Raw genomic sequence first — 23575 nt, 5'->3', positions numbered from 1 at the left:
TATGGAATGAAACTATGGCTGAATCTGGATGTTCTGCTATGAAGCCTCCTCCCAGAAGGTAACAAGGAAAACAGGTTGTGAAGAGGATGAGTAGTGTCCCAGATAATCTTATGGACCCTGTTCAAACAACGCTTCTGTGCTATGTGCTGGATGGAAGGGAGGGAACCGCCAATGATCTTTTCGGCCATCCTCACCACTCTCTGCACCGCCTTCCTGTCTGAAGCAGTGATGCTTCCAAACCAAACTGTGATGCTGTATGACAGGATGCTCTCAATCATCCCCGTGTAGAAAGTGGTCAGGACAGGGGAAGGAAGATGAGCTTTTCTCATGCGACGCAGAAAGTGCAGGCGCTGCTGTGCCTGCTTCTCACTGTTGAGTGACAAGCCAGCCTACTCATTAGCTGCACACCCAGGAATTTGATGCTGGTAACCATCTCCACAGGTGAATCATTAATGCACAGAGAAGTGTGGCTGTGCCTGCCTTTTCTGAAATCGACAATGATCTCTCTGGTTTTTCTGGTATTTAAAACTAGGCTGTTTTCCTTACACCACCAGTTCACCAACCCCTCAGCCTCCTTGCAGTAAGCTTCCACATTGTTATCATGAATAAGGCCCACTTGTGTCGCCATGCTCAGGGCCCCTCCCTCCGGTTCGCCAACTGAGAAAGGTTGGAGACCTCTGGCATAGTTGATTGTTCACAGTGAAACCTATGAGTGTGAGCTGGAACTTGACTTGAATGGGAAGGAGAATGGCTAGGTTCTTCTTTTGGCATAATACATTTGCCACTTCATATTTATATATGGCTTACCTCAAAAATTGATAGAAAACAAAACCTATTGAATGCCATTTCCTGCAGACCTTTGTTTTTATTAGAACTCTCACTCTGAAGCAGGCATAGCTTGTCAAGCAGGCTTAACCTGAGTAACTTAATTTATGAGACCTAATGACAACTATTTTGGGGGAAGATGCGGCCAGCATGAAAAGGCACTTTGGAAAATATGGTGCTTAAAATATATCTCTGAATTGATAGTAATTAATAAAAAGTTTGCTAATATACTAATAAACTAATTTTTAGGAAAAAATTCAAATTATTCAGTGTTAACTATTAGGTATGCACATGTGCGCACAGACATTTTTTTCTTTACTTCTATAAATAATATGGTACATTTGCAACAATTTAAGCCCAACCTTAAATACAAATGTATGCATCCAGTAACCTGTGGAGAAGAGCATTTGGTGTCATTTATAATCCCAATATCATTGCCCTCCCTCTTTCCCAAGAAGAGTAATGGTTGCTGAAATATTTGAAATTTAGTAAGGTAGATTACGCATAATATCACTCAACTAGCCCTCAGTCTTATAGGACAGATTTTCCATCATTCTTCCTTGATTATGATGCTGAGAAGTAGAATCTTAATGGAACTTGGACCTTATATTAAGCATTACCAGCTTAAAGTGAAAAGTCTCAGTAATCTAGCATCCAGAACTGCAGGAAACAGCATTTAGATAGAAGTGGGAATTGACACTTCTATTCTTAATAGGCTCCCATGAGATCTATCTCTATCTGTCCCAGTTGCAATCTTACCTTAGGCCTCCTGTTTTTAATAGCCACATTGCCAAGCTCTCTGGAATATTCTTGACTGGTAGGTCATGGAGTGATTAAGTTTATCATATGAATATTTCTGGGCCATGGCTCATTTTTCAATTATACAATTTGATTATGTGCAGTAAATATTTTTGCACATATATTACATTTGAATGTTGATTCTAAAAATAAAGGCATTTTGTTTATATGAATGAATTTTCTTCCTCAGTTATCTAAGACTCCAGCATCAACATAGTTAACAAAAGTGAAAACCTTTCTGCATTCATAGTTAAGCTGTTGCCTCTTTGGTCTGGGAAAGCATCTTCCTTCCCAGGAAGAAAATTGATTATAGGACTAGTATTTGCAATTAGTTCTAATGAACTTAACCTTACTATTTTGTTTGTTCCTTGCCTAGGAAAAAGTTATTCAACTTTTAGCTGCTGTTTTCTTTCATTTTATTTTTCCAGTTCTGCTGTCTCTCACAAATTTATTTTCATCTTTATTTTGTTCTTTATGAGTCTATTTTCTTCCTTGAACCATGGTGCTAATAAAGTAGTCTGGTTACAAGACTTCCGTTTTGACATTGCAGTGTGTCGGGCGCAGGAAGACGGGGCTCCATCTTCCATGTTTGATTTTGCCCCACTGGGGACCCTAAAAAGGATCAAAAGTCAACCCAAAGAAGTGTCGAAGAAGGAGGGGACCCTTGTTGTTTACAGAGGGGCGGCGGCCCTTCTGCTGGATCCGAGGAAGCCCTTCAAACCAGCAGGGGAAAGACTGGCTACATTCGTGTGGCCAGTCAGAAGCTATAGCTTTGAAATTTGGGGATTAAAAGTACCTTTGAGACTTTTTTTTAGAAAAAATATTTGAAAGTTTACAAAATAAGTTTGGATTTGGAAAGTTGGAAGACGGTGTCAATGACATCTAGTGGAGAATTATAGCACCACAATTTATTATGCTTAAGGAAAACTTGGCTTGAAGCCCAGACTCATAAGACTATTTGTTGTTCCTGGACACTTTCACTTTTGAAGACTGCAGCTGGGAAAAGGGAAAAACAAAAACTCTTAGGCTGCTTATCTAGGTTGGGGACCCTATTGGACTATAAAGACTACATACAAAAACAAAATGAGTGTTCCATACTCAGCCTTAAATGGTAAAAAATTCTCTTCAACACATGTCACCAAAGCTTCCAGCTTGATATATCAACAGAGAAATGTTAATGAATTACAGAAAGAAATTTTTTCCATATTGAAATCAATCCAAGAGACAATAGTTTTATTTCAGGATGAGACTAAAACAACACAAATGAGATAAAAGAACAATTTTCTAACCTAAACTTACAAATCCAGACAATGACTTCAAAGAAGGGACTAATAACCCAGAAAATGGAAGGAAAATTAGAAGAAATGGATCCAAAGATGGAGGACCTAAAGGAATTAACAGACAGATACATACAAATGAAAAATTAGAAGATGCAGTGATAATACCAGAAATGGAAAAAAACATTGTACTTGTCAAGATCTCAGAACACATTTGAGGATAAGGAAGAAGAGCTGATTGAAAGGATGATAAAGCTGTTAGGAGAAATGCTGAATATTAACAAAAAAAACTGAAGGAGAAGGATGGAGGCTGTTTAATGAATATAAATGGGTTGAGCATTCTTCGAAAAACACTTCAACCAAATTCTTTTCCTCATTCCAAATAATATATACAAAAACAGAGGAAGAGCTACTTGGTGATTTAACTGTACTTACTTGGAAAGCTATTTGGCAAAGGAAAAGCTAGAATAAGACTGAAGAAAATTGAGGTTCTCACCTATTAGATGGGATATTATACTACTAAACAGATGTTTGAATATGGCTAAGAAAATAGATAACTGTTAGAAATAAAAATAGTATAATTAGAAGGATAGGTTTAGTAATTAGTTTAAAAAAACTCATCCTTTTCAGAAACTATATTTCAAGCATCTTAGCTTTCCTTGCTGTGTGATAAGCTATTCAGTATATGAGGGGAGCCATTCCTGCTTCAATTTGTTTAAACCTTTGTTGTGAGTTTTTTTCCCTATTGCCTCCTTAAATTTTAGTTTACCAATTGTGTTTGTCTTTTCCAATGTTGTGCCAGATTGATTCTTGTTATTATTATTTAAGCAATTCTAGTAGTGTCTTCAATCTATTTCTTGAGTACAGCTACGTTGTATTGGCATATATGTTCAAATCTTTCTTACTGTAATTGTACTTAAAGTAAAAAATCATTGATGTAATTATTTCAAATAGGTCTTTATTGCACCCTGTCAAGTAAAGTCCTAAATATTTTACTGGATCTTTTATTATCTCACAGCCAGTCTCTTTTTTACACTTTCTTCTTTTTAAGTTAAGGACCTTGCTGTTATCTTTCTTTTCTTTAATTGATTTTATATTCAGAAAAGCAACCAAATATTTTATTACTTTCATCAACTATAAAATTTTGTGCTTATAATCATATTGTAGTAAATTTTACTATTACATCAAGTGCATAGCATTTCATATACTGTGTTTCTTTCCTTGAATGTTTATTCCAATTATCTTTTATCTTTTCATATCTTGTGGTCATGACTTTCAGAGCAGTCACAAAAAGTAAAGGGGATAATGGACACCCTTGTCTTGTGCCTTTGCTAATTGAAAAGCCTACGGAGAGTATTTCATCTTTGCTGCTTGCCATGGTTACGCGTTCTCCACACGTTTCAAATTCTTCTCCAGGATTAATTCTGTTAAGACCTTCAGTAAAAGCAACCCGTTGCAAATTGTCAAAGGCTTTTTCCAAGTCTAGAAATACTACTATTGCCTTCTTTTTCCATAATATTGATGAATTCTAGGGCATTTATGATAACTCTGTTATCTTTCATCTTTCTTTCTGGAATGTAATCTCTCTGGTATATTCTGTGTGTGTTCTTTCTGGTATGCATTTGTTCATATGTTCAGCTAGTATAGTAGTAAATATTTGTAATCAAAATTCAGTGAAGAATTTGGTTTATATTGCTAAGTTTATTTGGGTGCTTCCCTTCTTTGTTCAAGTGGCATATGTTTTATGTTTTGCCATGGAAATTTTTAATAAAACAATAGGAGAGGAAACTAAATGGACCAAGTACGTTATTTATATGCCAGTAGCACCTTTATTCAATATTAACAATTCTTGTTATTTCTTATTCATCACAAACATTTGTTAAACACTCTTAAAATTTATAGTTTATTCTTTTTTAGACTAAGAACAAGGATTCATGTCTTCAGGATGAAGTAACATCTTCTGTTTCACAACTTGCAACAAAGGTTTGTTTATTTTTAAGATGTGAATTTAAACTTTATTTTGGATTTCCCCTATTGGGGATGTTTCAAGTACACTACTATTTGTTCAAGCAAGATTCCTTTGCTATGACTGTACAAGATGATTTATTGTATTCTATTAACCTTTATATTCTTACTATTGCATTATTTGGTATATTTTGCTTGTATTTCATAAAATAAAACATGTCAGTTTTGTTGTTTAAAATATAAATTATCGCAGCTTTTTTCTTTTTTCTTGTGACAACACAGGATCACAAACATCTGACAGTGGTTTATCAAAAGAACTGTGGTTTAATATACTACATGAAACAACATTCAGGGTGCATACAGAATACAAAGCAGTCAGTTATGTACAAACAGTTCAAGTGAGCTAAAGATTCCAACTTCCATTCCCCTCAGACACAGTCTCTTAAAGGGATACTACTCCCAAAATACTCTGCTGACCTATTTTGCAAATATCACTTCTGCCTGTCAGCTATTAAATTATAATTACTTTGACACTCCTCCCATTTAGACCTGAACAACTGCTAGTCCAAACGTCTTTACCCAATTTTGATACTTGTCTGAACTCAAAGGCTTTGTTAATACATCAGCCAAATTATTTTCAGACAGACAATGCTTTAACTCTATTAGTTTATTCTTTACTGCCTCTCTTACATGGCAATTCAATATTTTGTAACATCTTTTTACATACCCATTTACATCCCACGGCCTTTTTTCTTTCTGGTAATCTCATGGGTGAGAACACTTGATGCACATCCATAGATTCCATTTCCCTGTCCATGGTTTCCTTCCATTTTTCTCATTCTGTTTTCGGTAAGGACATCATTTCTTGGTAATTGCAAGGTTCATAACTACATACGTACTCTAATGTCACTTGCCTTGTATGTATCAGGAGGTACTCCTTTATTAATTCGTTCCGACCTCCTTGGTAACACCTGTTCCTGTGCTTCCATATCTTCACTTTTCATGTCAGGTCTCTCCTCCTTTATGTTTACAGTTTCTGACCTGCTACCCATTTTCTCTGATGATGGGTTTTCTGTAGCTTCTCCTCCCTGAGGTCTATGTAATGGAATAAACACCTCTGTGTTGGCATGTACTCTATCCCAATTACTGTATTCTGCAAAGCTGGCAGAATGTGAAATCACAACTTTCTGAGTTCCATCAGTAAACCTATATTCCTTGGATCCTGGCTCATATTCTATAAACCTCAGTTTTCTGGTCTTTTTCTGTTCCTTGCTTCTAGTACTCTTAGGATAAATGGACCCAAGCATAACTACCAAAAGTTCTTAGGTGAGCCAATGTGGGTTTCTTACTGTATAACAAAAAATATGGAGTTTTTTTCATAGCAGAACTCCATAATCTATTTATTAAATAGTTAGCTGTTTTCATGGCTTCTCCCCAGTACCCTCTACGCATGCCTGTATCTGCAAGTATTGAGTCCTTCATGGTCTGTAATACGCCATTTCTCCTTTCAGCTTCTCTGTTTTCAGCGGGTGTATATGGGTTTATTCGTCTGTGTCTAATACCTAGACTCCTAAGCCAATGTTGAAATTGTCAGACATAAATTCTGCTCCCCTGTCTATCTGCATTTGGCATACTTTACCACCATATCTGTGTTCCACAAATGTCACCCATTGTTTAAATTGTTGTAATACCTCTGTTTTGTGTTTGAGTAAATAACAAAATCCATATCTGGTATAATCATCTACAATTACCAATGCATACCTTGCTCCTCCAATAGATGGTGCCATAGGACCTATTACGTCAGCGGGTACTAATTGTAAAATGTCTTTTTTAAGCTTTTCTTGCTTGCAGGATAAACCCTAGATTTTGACTCCATCCACGCGGCACAATCTAGGTATGCATCACAGTTCTTCACTTTCAGTCCTTCTGCTCTTTCTGGCATTTTCTGTAACACTCTAAAGTTGGCATGACCTAATCTCCTATGCATTAGATGCACACAATTATCATATGTGGGTGTGTTTTTCAGAGTACGTGCACAAACATCCTTCTGTTCTCCTAATATGTATAAACCATTGTGTCCAATACCCTGTGCACAAATCCTCCCATCTTTCTTGATAGTATATTGCCCTCTGGCAAGCATTATTTCATATCCCTTGCTATCTAGACATGCAACACTTAGTAAATTATTGTCTACGTCTGGCACATATAACACCTTTTTCAATGTTACCCCTAGTTCGGGTACATAGACATTTCCTTCCCCTTTAACTGCTGACCGTTGTCCATTAGCCAGTCTGACAAAATCCTGGTTAGTTGGTCTTAAACCAATAAATGCATGTGGTTTGCTGCAGCATGCAGTCTTGCCCTACTGTCTAGTAGCCACTAGCTGAGCGTAACTATTATCCACAGCTCCTCTCTTTGTAGATACATCTCCATTTTTAAACTCCAAGAGAGATAGTTTCATTCAGCTGGGATACCACAAAGCCTCCTCCCATAACACCGACGAGGCCATTTTTTGACTTCTAACTTGTATAGCCACAAACCACACTCAAAACCACAATGCCCAGCTCCTCCTCCTCTGACTCTGGTCAGGTTCTCACTTATTTTCTCTTGGCTTTCCTTCACTCTGGTCTTTTCTTCATTTTGGGCTTTTCTTCAAACTGGGCCCATAACCTGCTGTTTAAAATATAAATTATTGCAGCATTTTTCTTTTTTCTTCTTGTGACGACACAGGATCACAAACATCTGACAGTGGTTTATCAAAAGAACTGTGGTTTAATATACAACATGAAACAACAACATTCAGGGAACATACAGCATACAAGGCAGTCAGTTATGTACAAACGGTTCAAGTGAGCTAAAGATTCCAACTGCCATTCCCCTCAGACACTTAAAGGGATACTATCCCCAAAATACTCTGCTGACCTATTCTCCAAACATCACTTCTGCCTGTCAGCTAGTAAATTATACTTACCTTGACAAGTTTACATTCTTTATAATAGGAGATTCTGACACTTTCAACTCTAATATCTGTGTTTGCAGGATCTAAATTTTAATATTACATAACCAATTTTTCTGCAGGATGTAGATTTCTTATGGGCAAATTTAGGCATTTAATCAGTTTAGCATAGGGCAGCATGTAGTTTATCTTAGCAGGGTCGGATCTTCTTTACTACCCCCTCTTATTGTGGTGATGATGATGATGATGACGATGACGACTGTTGCTTTGCATGTACACTGAGAGCTGCTGCACCAGAGACAAATTCTTTGTATGTATAATCACACTTGGCCAAATAAAATATTCTATTCCTATTCCATTCTTATTCCATTCTATTCTATTCCTATTCTAATGGGGGACCACTTGCTAATTCCAGAGCAGTTGAATAGATTGGGAGCGTAAAAAAAATCTGGAAGAAGGCAGTAGTAAAATTATTCTATAACAAACACTGCAATGAAAATTGCATGAATGAAGTCACCCAAACTCAAAATCAGCTTTACATTTCTCTGTGTAAGAACTAGTTCTTAAACTTGCTTTTCAAACTTTCTATATATTAATATTTTGATGGTTAAAAACCTAAAACTAGCAAATAGATCATGACTCACAGTATTAAAGAAAATAGAGTCCTATTTCAGTAATGCAATAAGGAAATCTGTCCAAGTAATAATAGAAAGGCCTTCTTAATTTTATTGTGTAAATAATTTTTCTGGGCTATTGCAGAACTTAATCCCCCATTTTTCAAAGTTTATTGTAGCAATTGCCTTAAAAGCAATCACTTCCTGGGCACTTTATTCTTTGAAGACCTTTGAAAGCTTGCAATTATCACCTTGTTGTAATGCAACTGTAACGGATGACTTCTGTCCCACATGCACTGAATGATTCCTTGCAAGAAGTTATAATTGTCAAATTGATTGCATCAGAGCCAGCAGATGATGTTATGCTGGATAGCTATAATTAAGTTATTTCAACAAATATTAACAACTTCACAATTCTTCATTGCCAAAAAAGATACAAATATGCACCATACCTGGTTTGATCATGAATGCCAAGGTACTAGGAGGTCTCTGAGTCAGTATTAAAGCATATTTCTATCTGTATAAAGGAAACCCTGGTTTTTGCTCAACATCTGACTTACAGAAATCCCAAAGCATAATAAACAGTTAAGCCATGACAAAAAAGGAAAGCTATAAGAGAATCCTGGCAACGTCTGATTGTGCCAGTCCATATTTATTTATTTATTTATGTATTGATGGGATTTATATCCCGCCCTAACTCCCGAAGGACTCAGGGCGGCTAACAACAAAACATATAATAAGTACAGAAATCAAGATAAAAATGAAATTAAAATCATCTGTGCAATAAATTAAAATTAAAAATTAAAAATAGATTAAAAATTCTAAATATAATTAATTAAAATGCCTGTCAGTCCAGGTCAGCCTGGTGGAACAGGAGTGTTTTGAGGCCGCGGCGAAAGGATTGGAGATTTTGGGCCGTCCGAAGCTCAGGGGGGAGCTGATTCCATAGGGCTGGTGCTCCCACAGAGAAGGCCCTCACCCTGGGGGTCGCCAGCCGACATTGCCTAGCTGACGGTACCCAGAGGAGGCCTTCTCTGTGTGAGCATACTGGACGATGGGAATTTGTTCCCGGCAGCAGATGGTCCTGCAAGTATCCCGGGCCTAAGCCATGTAGGGCTTTAAAGGCAAGTACCAGCACCTTAAATCTCACCCGGAGGGCAACTGGTAGCCAATGCAGCTCACGCAGGAGGGGTGTAATATGGGAGTATCGGGGTGCTCCCATCACAACCCGTGCAGCTGCATTCTGCACCAGCTGAAGCCTCCGGGTGGTCTTAAAGGGCAGCCCCATGTAGAGAGCATTACAGTAATCAATACGGGAGGTAACGAGTGCGTGGGTGACTGTACGTAGGGCATCTTGGTCCAAAAAGGGGCGCAATTGGTATATAAGGCGAATCTGTGCAAATGCCGCCCTAGCCACGACTCCAATATGATCTTCAAAACTGAGTCGTGAATCTAGGAGGACGCCCAGATTGCGTGCTTTATCAATGGGAGGCAACATCTCTCCTCCTATAGTCAAAGATGGAACCTCTTGGACTAAACGAGATGACGGTATGTACAGCCACTCAGTCTTGGCCGGGTTGAGTCGAAGCCTGTTTTCTCCCATCCAAATCTGTACCGCTTCCAGGCAACGGGACATCACATCGAGGGCATCACTGGGTTGGTTCAGGGTGGAGATGAATAGCTGGGTATCATCTGCATATTGATGATATTTCACCCCGAAGCCACGAATGATCTCTCCCAGCGGCTTCATATAGATGTTGAACAGGAGGGGCGAGAGCATCGATCCCTGAGGCACTCCACAACTAAGAGGCCTAGGGCTTGACCTCTGCCCTCCTGCCAACACCGTCTGCGAACGGTCCAAGAGGTAGGAGGAGAACCACCGCAGAACGGTGCCTCCCACTCCCAGCCCCTCAAGACGACGCAGTAATATACCGTGGTCGATGGTATCAAAAGCTGCTGAGAGATCTAATAGGACCAGGACAGAGGAATAACCTCTATCTCGGGCCCGCCAGAGATCATTCACCAGTGCGACCAATGCCGTCTCCGTGCTATGCCCGGGTCTGAAACCCGATTGGTATGGATCTAGATATTTAGCTTCCTCCAGGTTCAAAGGGAGCTGTCGTGCCACCACGCTCTCAACGACCTTCGCAAGGAAGCAAAGGTTGGAGACAGGACGGAAGTTGTTTAAAACAGCTGGGTCCAATGCCGGTTTCTTGAGGAGGGGCTTTACCACCGCCTCTTTCAAGGCGGCAGGGAAGTACCCCTCACTCAGTGAGGCATTGATAACTGCTTGGAGCCAGCCTCGTGTAACCTCCCGAGATGCATAGACTAGCCAGGAGGGACACGGGTCCAACAAACATGTGGCGGCACATATATGGCAGAGTTCCCCAACCTTTCCAGTTTTGTGACCGGCGGTTGTCAGGGGGAAAGGGATTGTTTCTGTGTGAGCTGCCGGCAAGCGTACACATGCGTGCTGCTCCATTTGCATGAGCAGTGGACACGTGCGCCCGTTGCTTGCACACGTTTGCCCATTGCTTCTCTGCCCGGTTCCAAATAACTCCTAGCCCAGTAATAGGCTGCGGCCCGAGGGTTGGGGACCCCTGATGTATAGAACCCTACTGTTTTTTGGGAGTGAATCTAGTGAAGGCTAGCATTCGGAGGGTGGGGAAGTAAATGTGGATGTTTGCTAGCATTTTCCCCTCCAGAGGTATTTGCTCTGGAGGAAAGGGGAAAACACTAGCAAAGGCCAGCATTCTGACCATTCCAGCACAGTAGTGTTCCCTAGCATTTTTTCCAGATTTGAAGTCCATCCCACGGCACGCTGGAGGAACGGACACCTCAAATCTGATGAAAATGCTAGCAAAAGTCATAGTTCTAGTGATTGTTCCCTCCAGTGGGGCAGGGAGAGAGCCAAGGTCTCCAAAGCATGGTGAGAGACCTAGGCCTTCTTGCTGCCATCCCGTGCAGGGGAGGCCCGGGTCCTCTCCCCAGTGCTCCACTTAATAACCTGCACGGTCTCTTAAAGACTGCTATCGGGAGAGCAAGTATTGTGGTCTTTAAGCAAAGGAATCATATGGTGTCTTCATTCAGCAACTCAGATTATGTGCCCAATTGTGGTTCCAAGTGGAGGCCTAACTGTACTGTAAACTTTAAAAACACTTCAGTAGAGAAATGTCTGCTGCTTTTGATATTTAAAATTTATGACGATGCAAGACTGAAAATCAAGTGTAGCAATCAAGGACATGTCACTAAATTAATATCTATAAGGAAATGAGTTAGACAAATGTGTATTGACCACAGTTTCATTTAATACATAAATTCTTGGGGCTTCCTCTAAAGAAGCACACTTTCATTCTTCTAAACAGGTCCATAGATGTATCAGTATATTTTTCCATAATGTTGATGCAGCAATTTTACCTGTGGCTCCAGTCAGCCTTAAGAGAGCTTTGCAACCACTCCATACTGCAATAAGCAGGAATTAATTTTAAATTTTGCCCAGACCAAAATCATCTTCTCTAAATATGTAACAAATCTTTAGCAGTTGGGTGGACGCATTATTGGCTGTGGAGTCTTTAGTACACTCTGGACATGGTTGTTTCCTTGCAGATGTTTCATTACCCAGCTAGGTAACATCATCAGTGATAGTGAGTATTGGGTTTGCTTCTTGTTTATATATAGTAGCTTGCCTTGCCAGTGTTGGGGTTTGGTTTTCTCCTTGACAGCGGAATGGGACATCTCGCCATGGCCAACTCATCCCAGCCAGCTCACTACAGCCAACTCACCATGGCCAACTTGCCTCAAACCAACTCACCACAGAACAATTCACCATAGCTAACTCACCATGGGACAACTCACCACAGGGCAATTTAACAATTCAATTTAATTATTTAAAATAATTAAAACTTTTAATTTTTGTCATTCATATTTCATTTTCCCCCTCCTTTGGCATCCTTTTTTAATGATTCTATTCCACCATTTTTTCAATATTAGTGTAACTCTTGTCCTGTAGGGAGTTGTCCTGTGGCAAGTTGGCCATGGTAAGTTGTCCCACGGTGAGTTGTTCATGTCCATAAGTTGGCTTGAGTGAGTTATCATAGATCCCCCTTGATAGTTCCTTGATTAGAAATGAAAGTCTCTTGAAAAGCAACCCATACTAACCAAATGCTTCATTACCAAAATAACATCCCAACTCCCACAAGAGAAGCTGTGTAAGATTATTATTAAGATGAGTACAAATATATTGCAGCAACCCAGGACACCAGAAAAAGGAAATAGGCCACTTATATAGCATCTGCTGACAAAATGAATACCCGCTCAAAAGTGCCTGATCTCTCATGCCACTACAGCCCAACCAAGAAGGATAACACTGCCATACTTCAGAGATAGTCTATAGATTATTACAATCACATGGCATCACTGTAGCACACAAACCAACCAAAGGTCTCAAAAGTATCTTATTTAAACAAAAAGATCCCATAGTCCAAGAAATAATAACAGGCCTCATCTATAACATACAGTGTAAGGACTAGAACAGCCATTTGTGGGACAACAGCAGTAGACTATTGGAGCACATCCATGAAAAAAAGCAGCCAGAAGGCATGATGAAAACTCTTTAATCTCACAGCACATGGACAGACTTGAACATAGTTTCAGCTGGGAAATTGAGCATCCCAGATCAAGCTAAATCCAAAAAGATTTAGGGAATTGCTGGAAACTTGGCATTCAGACAAATCAGCCATCAGTAGCTACAGAGATAAATCACATTTGCACATCATTCAAAAAGGTAATAAAAAAGCTAAGGAGGAAACCAAAAGATAAGAACATATCCACTCCAGCAACCAACACCCATATAAACAATGAAAGGGGGGGGGGAACCTAATCAAGGAACCAAGGAGAAACCACACCTCCACCAACACTGTACATAAGCAAACTCCACTCTCTGTACCACTGATGATGATGAGAGAGAGAGAGAGAGAGAGAGAGAGATGCCTATGCATACATTATGGATTTTAATGTAAGCCACCTGAAGTCACCGGATGTGAGTTGGGTGATCATATAAATTTGTTTAATAAATAAATAAAATAATAGCAACAATGGTGCACTGGAAGATCTGCAAAAAATACAATTCCCTGCAAGCACGAACTGGTGGGACCGTAAGATGGAGAAAGTAATAGAAAATGAAGAAGCCAAAGTGCTCTGGGACGCTAGAATTCAAACCGATAGGTACTTGAGAATTGTCGGTAAGAAAGACGAAAAAGTCTGGATAGTGGATGTGGCAGTTACCTGGAGACAGCAGAATAGACGAGAAATGCTGGAAAAGAGAGCAAAACACAAAGACCTGCAAATAGAAATAGAACAACTGGCAAAAGAAAGCAAGTAGAAATAGGTGCCTTGGGTGCAATCCCAAAACAACTGAAGCACCACTTGAATACCATCAGCACTGACAAATTCACCATCAGTCAATTGCAAAAGTCACCTGTACTCAGAACAGATTTCATCCTGCACCAATACTTCTAAAACCTATCAAACATCAATATCTGCCTATCCCAGATCCTTGGGAAGGACTTGATACATAGATAAAAATCCTGTCTGGATATCTGGCTGAATGTGCGATGAAGCATAATAATAACATAATTAATGATATTGCAAATGGTTTGATATTTAGTATGTGAATATTTCATAATAGGATTCAACTGGTTAAGAATCATGAATTTATTGATTTCATTTTCCATCTATATATCTTTGAATATAGAGACTGACTGATCTACTGATGGATGAAGATAATGATAACATACTATGGCTATATATTGAATTACAATATGCCATATAATATAACATCAGTGAACTTAAAAAGCTTTTTAAAAATGTTTGAATCTATGCAGATATTAGATTTTATAATTTTAAAACAAGTCGCTAAGCATGTCATACAGGTTAAGATAAAAAGTTACATTTAGATTTTAATAAAAGCTTTATCTTTCAATTTTTTCTTTTTCCAAAGGTATCCTTGGCAATCTTACAGAATTAAACCAAGAAATTAAAATCATACTATCCTGTGTACAATAAATCTATTATCATTAGCAATAATATACAACTAGTACAGGTAGTTCTCAACTTATGACCACTCTTGCACCTGGACTGTCCATTGCTAAATGAAGCAGTTGTTAAGTGAGTCGTGCCCAAATCATACATCATTTTTTGCTGGGCTCATTAACAGAATCACTGCGATCATTAATGAATCAGATGTTTGCTTCCTCCATTGACGTTAGTTGGAAGCTAGCTTGGAAGTTTGCAAATAGCAGTCACATGACCCTGGGACACTGCAACGATCATAAATGCAAAGTGTCCAAATGTTGATCATGTGATCAGGAGGATGCTGTGAGGGTCATCAGTGCAAAGAGCACTTGTAAGTCACTTCAGCACTTTTGTAACTTCAGTCACTAAATGAGTTGTGAGTTGAGGATTACCTACATAATTTTCCTTTCAACTATGGAGTTTGTGTCCTTTTTGCTGTTCCAGGGTTTTTTAATCCTAGGAAGTGCTTTTGAACACTTCCCTTTGAAAGGCTTTTTTTCCTTATCAAATCATGCAGTTTTCTTCATGTTTCCAGTATATACATTGAGACAATTATCCATTGTTTAGTAATCATGCTGTAGATATATTTGGTAAAGATTTCCCTGTCCAGTCATGTCAGCTTTAGGGCATGGTGCTCATCTCTGTTTCTTGGCTGAGGGAACCAACATTTTCCAAAGACAACTTTCATAGTTATGTGGCCAGTATGACTATATGCCAAAGGCGCACAGAATGCTCTTAGCTTCCCACTGGAGTGCTACCTATTTAATCGCATTTGCATGCTTTCTAACTGCTAGGTGTAGCAGGAACAAGAGCTCACACACACACACCCATCATGCGGTGCTCGGGTCTCGAACCTGTGCTGTCAGCTTTCCAACTGACGAGTTCAGCATCTTTAACCGCTGAGCCATTATGTTTTACAATGATAAAAATAATAAACATTAGTTTTTGAACTTTGAATTAAAATTCCTCTGCATATAATTTATTACTATCCTGTTCTTACTACTTTATTTTATTCTTTTTAGTATAATAAACTGACCCTTGCGTTTATTTCATTCACAAATATACACCTTTACTTTTTTACTTCTGAGACTGTATTAATGTCATAAAAGAATGAATTTTCCTTTATTATCCTTGAAAGATAATATTTTCATTTAAACATTTTCATATTTGAAAATCAGTGGTGCTAATTAACAAGTGATGATTACTTGTTAGCAGTTTTTTCCCCTTAAAATTGTGATTTTATTCAGTACAGCATATAGATAAATAGGAGTGATAGAAATACAAGAGTTCAATTATGTGCAGTTTAAATTACAATATATAATCAGTTTATTATTTATGGAAGGTCAACCATTAATACAGTGTCATACCTATATATAAAAGAATGAATATAAAGTCACTATTTTAGCTAGGATCTGCAGTAATAATAAAGAGTATTAAATAATTTATTATGTAATTTTAAATATTTAAATATTCTCAAAAAGTAAGCCAAGGCTATTTTTTTTAAGAAAAAAGAAAGATTATGTAAAGTTACATATTTTCATGCCAGATATTTTTCTGACCAAAAATCTATTACTTCCTTGATAAAACCATTAACTTACTATAACAAACTGGAAATATTTTGGCATACAATTATGCTATATTTTGTCTCATGGTACATTTTAAAGAGTATTATGAAAAGTGATTGCTTAAATAACAGGAATTTCATTGAAGTCATAAAATGTATTATTCTCCCCCCAAAATGCATAACAAACTAAGGGAAACTGTTTTAACATTCCAGGAAGAGGCCCAATTTAAAACTTTCCTTTGATATATAGTACATCCTGCAATAGAATTTTTGAACATTTCCTAAAACAAAAGTTACTACCAGACAGAGACTGATTTAATTCTGCTGCGAAATTACTTTCCTACATGTATTTGTTCATCAGAAACATCACTAAAACAGTGGCACACATATATTTAATATATGCAGTATTATTATTATTATTATTTATTTTAATCCCATTTATATTCCGCCCTTCTCCGAAGACTCAGGGCGGCTTACAATCTAAGCACAGATTAAATGTGTTTAGCAATAGCCTTCATTCTATGTATATGCCTGCTTATTAGGGCTTTTGCCCCCCCCCCAAGCGGCATTATTACAAAGTCAGCTTATTGCCCCCAACAATCTGGGTCCTCATTTTACCTACCTCAGAAGGATGGAAGGCTGAGTCAACCTTGAGCCTGGTGGGATGCGAACCTGCACTGATTGCAGGCAGCTGGTGTTACTTAAGGAGGCATTAGCCCACTGCTCCACCAAGGCTCTCTATATATTATATATAAAGTGAGGACTCAGTGTGATTTAGTGATTTTAACTTTTTTTCCCCCTGAAGGAGACCAGAGAAACAGGAAAAGCAAGGGAAAATTGAATGGGATGGTTCGAAGTTCTTTTATTTTAGTTTTTTAAATGCCATGCTAATGTTTTACCTGAGATTCTTTTTATCGCATTCAGTTAAAAATTTCTCCCCAGCCAAATAATACACCATTTAGATTTTGTGTAGAAAGCCAGCAACCTTGTAGTTCTCTTTATAAAGTCACAGTGCGCCAACATTTACAAAATTTGTGCAAAACCCATTATAATCAGCAGATTTTTAAAACTTTAAGAAATAAAAATGGATTTTCTGCTATATTTCAGGAAGGCACAGTGAGGGATAGCTGGACTCTTTTATATAAAATTGTATGGTTCTGATGTGATATGAGGGACTGATTTCATATTTAAGACAAGAACAAGGATCATTTATTTCTTTATATTTTTTATACTGCTGAATTTCACCGGATACTGGGCAATTCACTACAATATGACAGCAACAGTTTTAAAAGATGCTGAAATCTACCACAACATGGGGGTGAGAAGTTTCTGATTCTAATCTGGGTGAATAAATTATAAATTTAAAAAATAAATAAAATCAGGTTTAGAATCACTCCGAGATGGTTATTTGTAATACTTATTTGTTTTATTTATAGATCTAAGCAGGTGTTTTTCTCTAAAGCATGAATTTAACATTTATATCTAATTCTTGAGCAGTATAGGTTAAAAAGTTTACAAAGATGCTATGTAATATTTAGATTAACAACTAAAGCATTGTTATTGTTTTCCGGATCCTCTAAATATTAAAGCAGATTAGGAACACTAATAAAGTAATCTTTTAAAAAAGTGGTAAAAATGTCATGACATTTTGGCACTGTAAAGTTTTTTTAAAAAATATTTTAATTTGTAAAAATATATTTGGAGGTCAGTGAATATTGTGTATGGGTAATATCTTTGCAAACAGCAGACTGCCAGTCTCCACTTTAGACAACAAAAGCATTGAGATGAATCTGAATCTAATATTTTTGTAAAGCCAAAAAAAATTAGCACAGAAATCTATTAGGAAATTTAAGGGTTTATTACTATTATTGTCTTATAGTTATATTACATTTGCTTTAAAACAAGTTGCAACTAGAATACAATAGAAATTTCAAATTATATTAAACTTATGAAAGAAAATATACTTTTAAATATTTAGCCTTTTCTGCAGTGTTGCCATATTTCATAGATTTTAGGAAATATTTTCATAGAAAAATATAAATATTTTTATTATATTCATTATTAGGTTCAAGGTGCAGGTTTTCGGGGTTGGAAAGAAGTAACCTCCATATTTAATAAAGATGATGAACAACAATTATTAACAGGATGCAGATCTCCAAAATCTAAAGGGTATGTATATAATGGAGTGCAAAACGATACTAAATGTAAGAAGCTGTCTTGTAATAAGTTTACTCAAATTATTAAAGCTAGAATCAAGGCAATACGTCGGAAAAAGTAACAAAGATTCCAGAAAATTAGACAACATACAGTTAAATTCTGTACTGTTTTTCATAACAAAACATTCTCTTTAAAGATTTACGTTGAATAGGAGCTGTGGTTGTTATAGATGACTTGGGAAAAACCGACATTATTCCCATTATTCCCAATACAGCTAGAGCTGCCAATTCATAGAAATCAAAGGACTCGCAAATTAATTGTTTACTATTCTGGTTAATCTTACATTCGCCCCTTTTTGCCTTTAGCTATTTTTTAAAAGCTAGAGATATAAAAATGAATGCTTAAATGAGCTAAATATAGTCAGTGAGTGAAATTTGAAAAATAAGAGGCGGATATTGGAAAAAACCTATGCATCATCTTTCAACCAGTGATAAAACAATGTGCACATACTCCCAGACAATGAAATATCTTCCTTTTTTCGTATGCTTTCCCAATAAACTATTTATTATTATCCAGAACAAATATGAAACTTAAAGAAGATTTGAAATCAGAAAAGAAAGGTGGATTTTGGGACAGCTTGGTGATAAAACAGAACATCCATTCCAGGAAGCCCGATGAGATTGAAGGATGGGAACCTCCCCAGATTGCTGCCAGCGACCACCTCAGCGATGCAGAAAATACTCTAAGTGACTCTTCATCTTGGTCAGGCTGGGAAGATGAAACCAAAGGCTCAACAAAGTACACAAACCTGGCAAGCTCAGGGAATAGTTCAAGGTGGAGTATTAAGTCAGCTGGAAGGTTGGTCAGCATTAGGCGACAAAGCAAAGGTAACCTAACTGATAACTGGGAAGAACTAGAATGATATCAAGGATGAGTTATGACAAAGTGGAGCATTTTGGCTTCAGTGTATTCCATGTTTTTCTGCAAGAATAGCCAGTCTGAATCTGGGATGGGTAGGTGTATGCCTTTCTAGAATACATCTAGAATACTATGAACTTGTTCCACAAATGCTAGCACCAACTAGAATAGTTGGACCCACCCAGTCCACAGGAAAAGGTGAACGTTTTGTTCTGCATGTATCTGCAAAAGATGTGGAATGTTCTGAATATTGTTTTAAGTTAGATGATTTATGTATGTACTTAAACCAAACCAACACACTGCATCTTTTTACAGAACTGCATTATTCAAATTCTTTAATAGTTGACTCATTGGTTTCTTAGACCTCACTGAACAAAGTTCAACACCAACTTTGTGCCTACAATTTCCACATTCACACTGTCTGTCATCTTGAGTTGCTCTTTAAAAACTGAAATGATTATATACACTGGTTGAATATTGAACGCGTTAATGTAAGTTTTAGATTTCTTGAACTTCAGGTAAATTTTTTGAATGCTTTCCCTGTTTTGTGAAAATGCTGGTTTGCAGCTGATACCTCATTGTTCCAGTTTTATATTGCTTTCTTGTTCTTAAGATGGACATTTTGACCTATCAAAATTCTGCATTTTTCTAAAAGACCAAATCAAATATGAAGCGCAAGAACAATGTTTTTCTTCTGTTGCAAACATGCCACAAACGCATGTTTACAACAGAAGAAAAACTGTTTCTGCATATTAATGATTCTGCATATTGTGGTGTTGAACTGTCATTCAGGTAAAGCAGAAGTGCAATCATCCCGAATCATATACCGCAAACAAAACTCAGATGTCAGCCTAAGCACAAATTCTATCCTTACAAAAGTAGCTGGGTATAGTTTGACTCCGCTTTGTAGCAAAAATAGAAGCAACAGCTCCTCATCAGAGCAAATATGGAAACTTTTCAGGTGGCTATTGCTACTCAGTTGAGTCACTGAATGTATTACCATCATTGCTGATAATAACATTGCATATTATGAGGTATTTTTTAGTCTGTTGTATTATTTAGAAAACTAAGAAATCAAGCCTTTCATAAAGTCTAGCCTATAAGAAATGTTATCACTCAATTTGTGCACAATCCTTTTATAGATTAATTACTTTTCAATCTTTGTCCTTTTATACTTTGTCCACATGATCCTCTTTGTCTTTGCTGCTATGTAGGATTTAATTGGTTATGCTCTTTTCTTTACATCCTCACGGTGACAAACATTTTGTCTTGGCTATCTACAAATGCTTCCTTTAATTTGCTGTTACACAGTTTATTTGCTAGCTGCTGCTAACACTATTACTGAAGAAGAAGAATCTTTCGTAGTGCAAAGAGAACAGAAGAAATGTACTCCCTTAACATTAATGTGGGGCTTCTATCCTCAACAGGATATTTTTATATATACATTTATTGAAAATTGTCCCATGTATGTACTTAGCATGATAGAAGACACTGTACTTTTGTATGCATATGTGTCCCCATGAGAGAAGAAAGAAATGCAATGACTTTGAACAACTTCCTTCAAATCAATAAGGAAACATACTAGACAAATGCTTTTTTGCATTCTTCATTATAAGCATCTTTTCCAGTCTTCTGACTGCTCCATGTATGAAGTTCCCTCAAAGATTAAACTTGCTAAAAATTATTTTACACAAAATATGTCCTTGTGAAGGGAATCCAATAATTTTGAATTGGAGAAGATAGTTACAGTTAAATGAGAAGCTACCAAAGAGCCATTGCTCAGCTAACTACTAGTACTACTGATTTCAAAACTGAAGAAAATAGTAAAAGTGCCTTGAATTATAATAGTTTGCTATAGAAATGTTTGGTTAGAGAAATTTACTGTTTTTGTTTTCCTTATCCTTAAAAAACCTTGATTATTTTTTGATTGCAGGTTCTGCAAAATGAGTATCTAATCGAGGATGGTAGCATATTTCTTGCCTCTTAGTTACCAATCCTTACTTGAAGCTGATTTTGAGCATGCATGCCACTGGTCATTATAGAATGACCTGTTTAGCAATATATAAACTAAAAATCTATGTTCAAAATTTCTTTTTAAGAATCAGGTTTTTTAACAGGACTGTTTTATAACTATGCAGAACATTTCCAAGGTATAATCCCTCCCTACAGGTAAAAGCTTCAGATTATATAAAAAATAAAATATCACAGATAAAAATTATGGCTACAATCCAGAGATACAATATCTCTCAATCATACACCAAGATTTTATAGCCTTCCTCCACCATATCAGTGCTGTCTTATGTCTTTGAGCATTTTTCCTTGCTGCTCTATTGCACTTTTGAGATGCCCTTATGCCAAGCAGTATCTTGTGATCAAGTGACTTGCATGCAGATGGAAAAATTGGTGGACTAGGCTGCCATACCCACCCTGAATCTTGAAAGTGGGCTATTAACACACCATTTTTTGGGTTATTTCCCCTATTGACAGATGTATTTCAAGCTAATGGCATCTGCCCTATGTTGAAGAAAGATAGGCAACATTTTTGTTTCAAACACCAGATTGTAAAATTGTAGCCTAAACATAGTTGCTATGGAGGAATGGGATTTTATAGTAGCGTTATAGCTGAACTAATAATTTACAATAAGCTTTGTTTGGGCAAATTAAAACAGAGTATTTAAACACTGTGAGTAAAAGTATATTAAGACCCCTTTCAAGTTCAGAGAAAACTTTACAAATATGTGTATTCTGTTGAAAGTGATTTACTACCTGACTATATCTAATATGTGCCCTAATTTTTTAAAATTAATTGAAAGTAATTCCAGAATATAGCCATTTTCTTTATGCAAAGACCTCTTTGGTTTACAGTTTATGGAAGATAACCATACAAAAAAAGCAAAAGTATGTTGGCATTGAGATCTGACATAGAAACAAATCCAGGAGTGAAACTTTAAGAGTCAAATATGCATTCTTACCATTTATGGAAACTTTTTTATACTGTTACAGATAGAAGTTCTGCCTTGCGTATTATACCTGTCAAGTGCCTGTATTTCACCTTGATGTCATTTCTTTCATTTCTAGCCTAATTCCATGTATTATATTCACATGTTTGTCCTATATTTATATAGACAATGATGGGTAGATTTACAAAGCTAAATCCTATAGTAAAGCAAATTCCATCATCTGCATCCTATGTGTTGGCTTAAGCTCTCACAGTATTAGTAACGAGTTGTGATGATGAAGCTCATCTACCTGAGAAGCTGAACTGGATGGTTTGGCCCCACTGTTGCAAAAGCTTTTCTGTTCATTGGCCCCAATCGTGATTGGCAATCCTTTAATACAGCCTTCACAAAACCAACAGGCCCCAAGTCATTCACTGCAAATTATACATGGAGTGATGGCTTGCCATAGGAATTCTAAAATGCTATCAGTTGCTATGCTGGATCCTTTTGTGTTCAGTAATGTGCAATATGGTCTATTTGGTCTTAATGCTGGATCCCATGTGCTCTGGAAGTAGGAAAAAGGTCCAAAGATCAGGCCTAAAGTAAGAATTTGAGATATATAAGTTATTGCCTAGGTCCTAGGAGATTAAAGCTATGGAACTTGTTTTATAAACACGCACAGAGTCTTATCAAAAGTTGCACACTGTTACATTGGTTTCTGTATGTTTAATGTCATAAAAATTCATGGGATATAAGTGTTCTTTACTTTGGCTGGCTTATGTCCATGTTTTCCTAGAGCAGAACTACTTAATTCTTAAAGGCAATGATTAAATTTTAATATAATTTATTGATGTGCTTTTGTAGATTTTTAAAATATAATTTTCTTGTGAATATTTGCTTGACAACTTATTTGCATTTTTCATGTATCAGTACTTTGATACATGTCAGCCTTCCTTTAAACAATACATCTTTTTTTGTTTTGTAACTATTTGATTTTAAAAACATATGGCTTGAAAGTTGCACAAATGTAATGATTCATTTGTTGTTCATGTTGCCTTTTCACTACATCTATGCATAATTCTTGGCTTGAAGTCAATGAAGATGAAATGCTTTATGTGACTTTAATCAGTCACTTAATGGTTATGTTTCCTTTTCTGTATTTTATTAGTTTCACTTAAAAATAGTATTTTCACAGATGAATAAAAACTTAATTAAAATCAAACTAACAATTTTTTTATTTAATTCAATTGATCGTATGTTCCAAAGACTGTAGAAGCAGAATATAGCTATTATTTACTGTACTTCTAAAGCAGGGGTGTCAAGCTTGCAATGTCATGTGACGTGTTGCAATGTAGCGCAACTTTTTTTCCATTGCCGGCAATGAGGTGGGTGCGGTTTTGGCATGATGCATCTGGCCCGCGGATCGGTAGTTTGACACCCCTTTTCTAAAGGATTTGCATCCCTATGCTTGCCACACTTGTATAAGTGCC

The 23575-nt window shown here is 37.0% G+C and overlaps 1 protein-coding gene across 2 annotated transcripts in view; it reads left to right on the top strand.

The window, feature by feature from the left end:
* The window catches only part of TDRP (testis development related protein), a 45810-nt gene extending 22521 nt beyond the window's left edge, over positions 1–23289 (top strand). The window contains exons 3-5 of one of the 2 annotated variants that reach the window (XM_083348177.1): positions 4818–4883; positions 18137–18240; positions 18805–23289. In XM_083348177.1, the coding sequence (XP_083204303.1) occupies positions 4818–4883; positions 18137–18240; positions 18805–19150 (516 nt within the window). In that variant the 3' untranslated portion in view covers positions 19151–23289. The remainder of the gene's footprint in view (positions 1–4817; positions 4884–18136; positions 18241–18804) is intronic. The other variant, XM_083348178.1, reaches the window with a different exon arrangement.
* Positions 23290–23575: the final 286 nt, after the last annotated feature.

The sequence above is a fragment of the Vipera ursinii genome (genome assembly GCF_947247035.1).
Source record: "Vipera ursinii genome assembly, chromosome: 1".
NCBI classification, from domain to species: Eukaryota; Metazoa; Chordata; class Lepidosauria; order Squamata; family Viperidae; genus Vipera; species Vipera ursinii.
The sequence above is the reverse complement of the archived record's forward strand: the minus strand, read 5'-3'. Positions and strand labels throughout refer to the sequence as shown.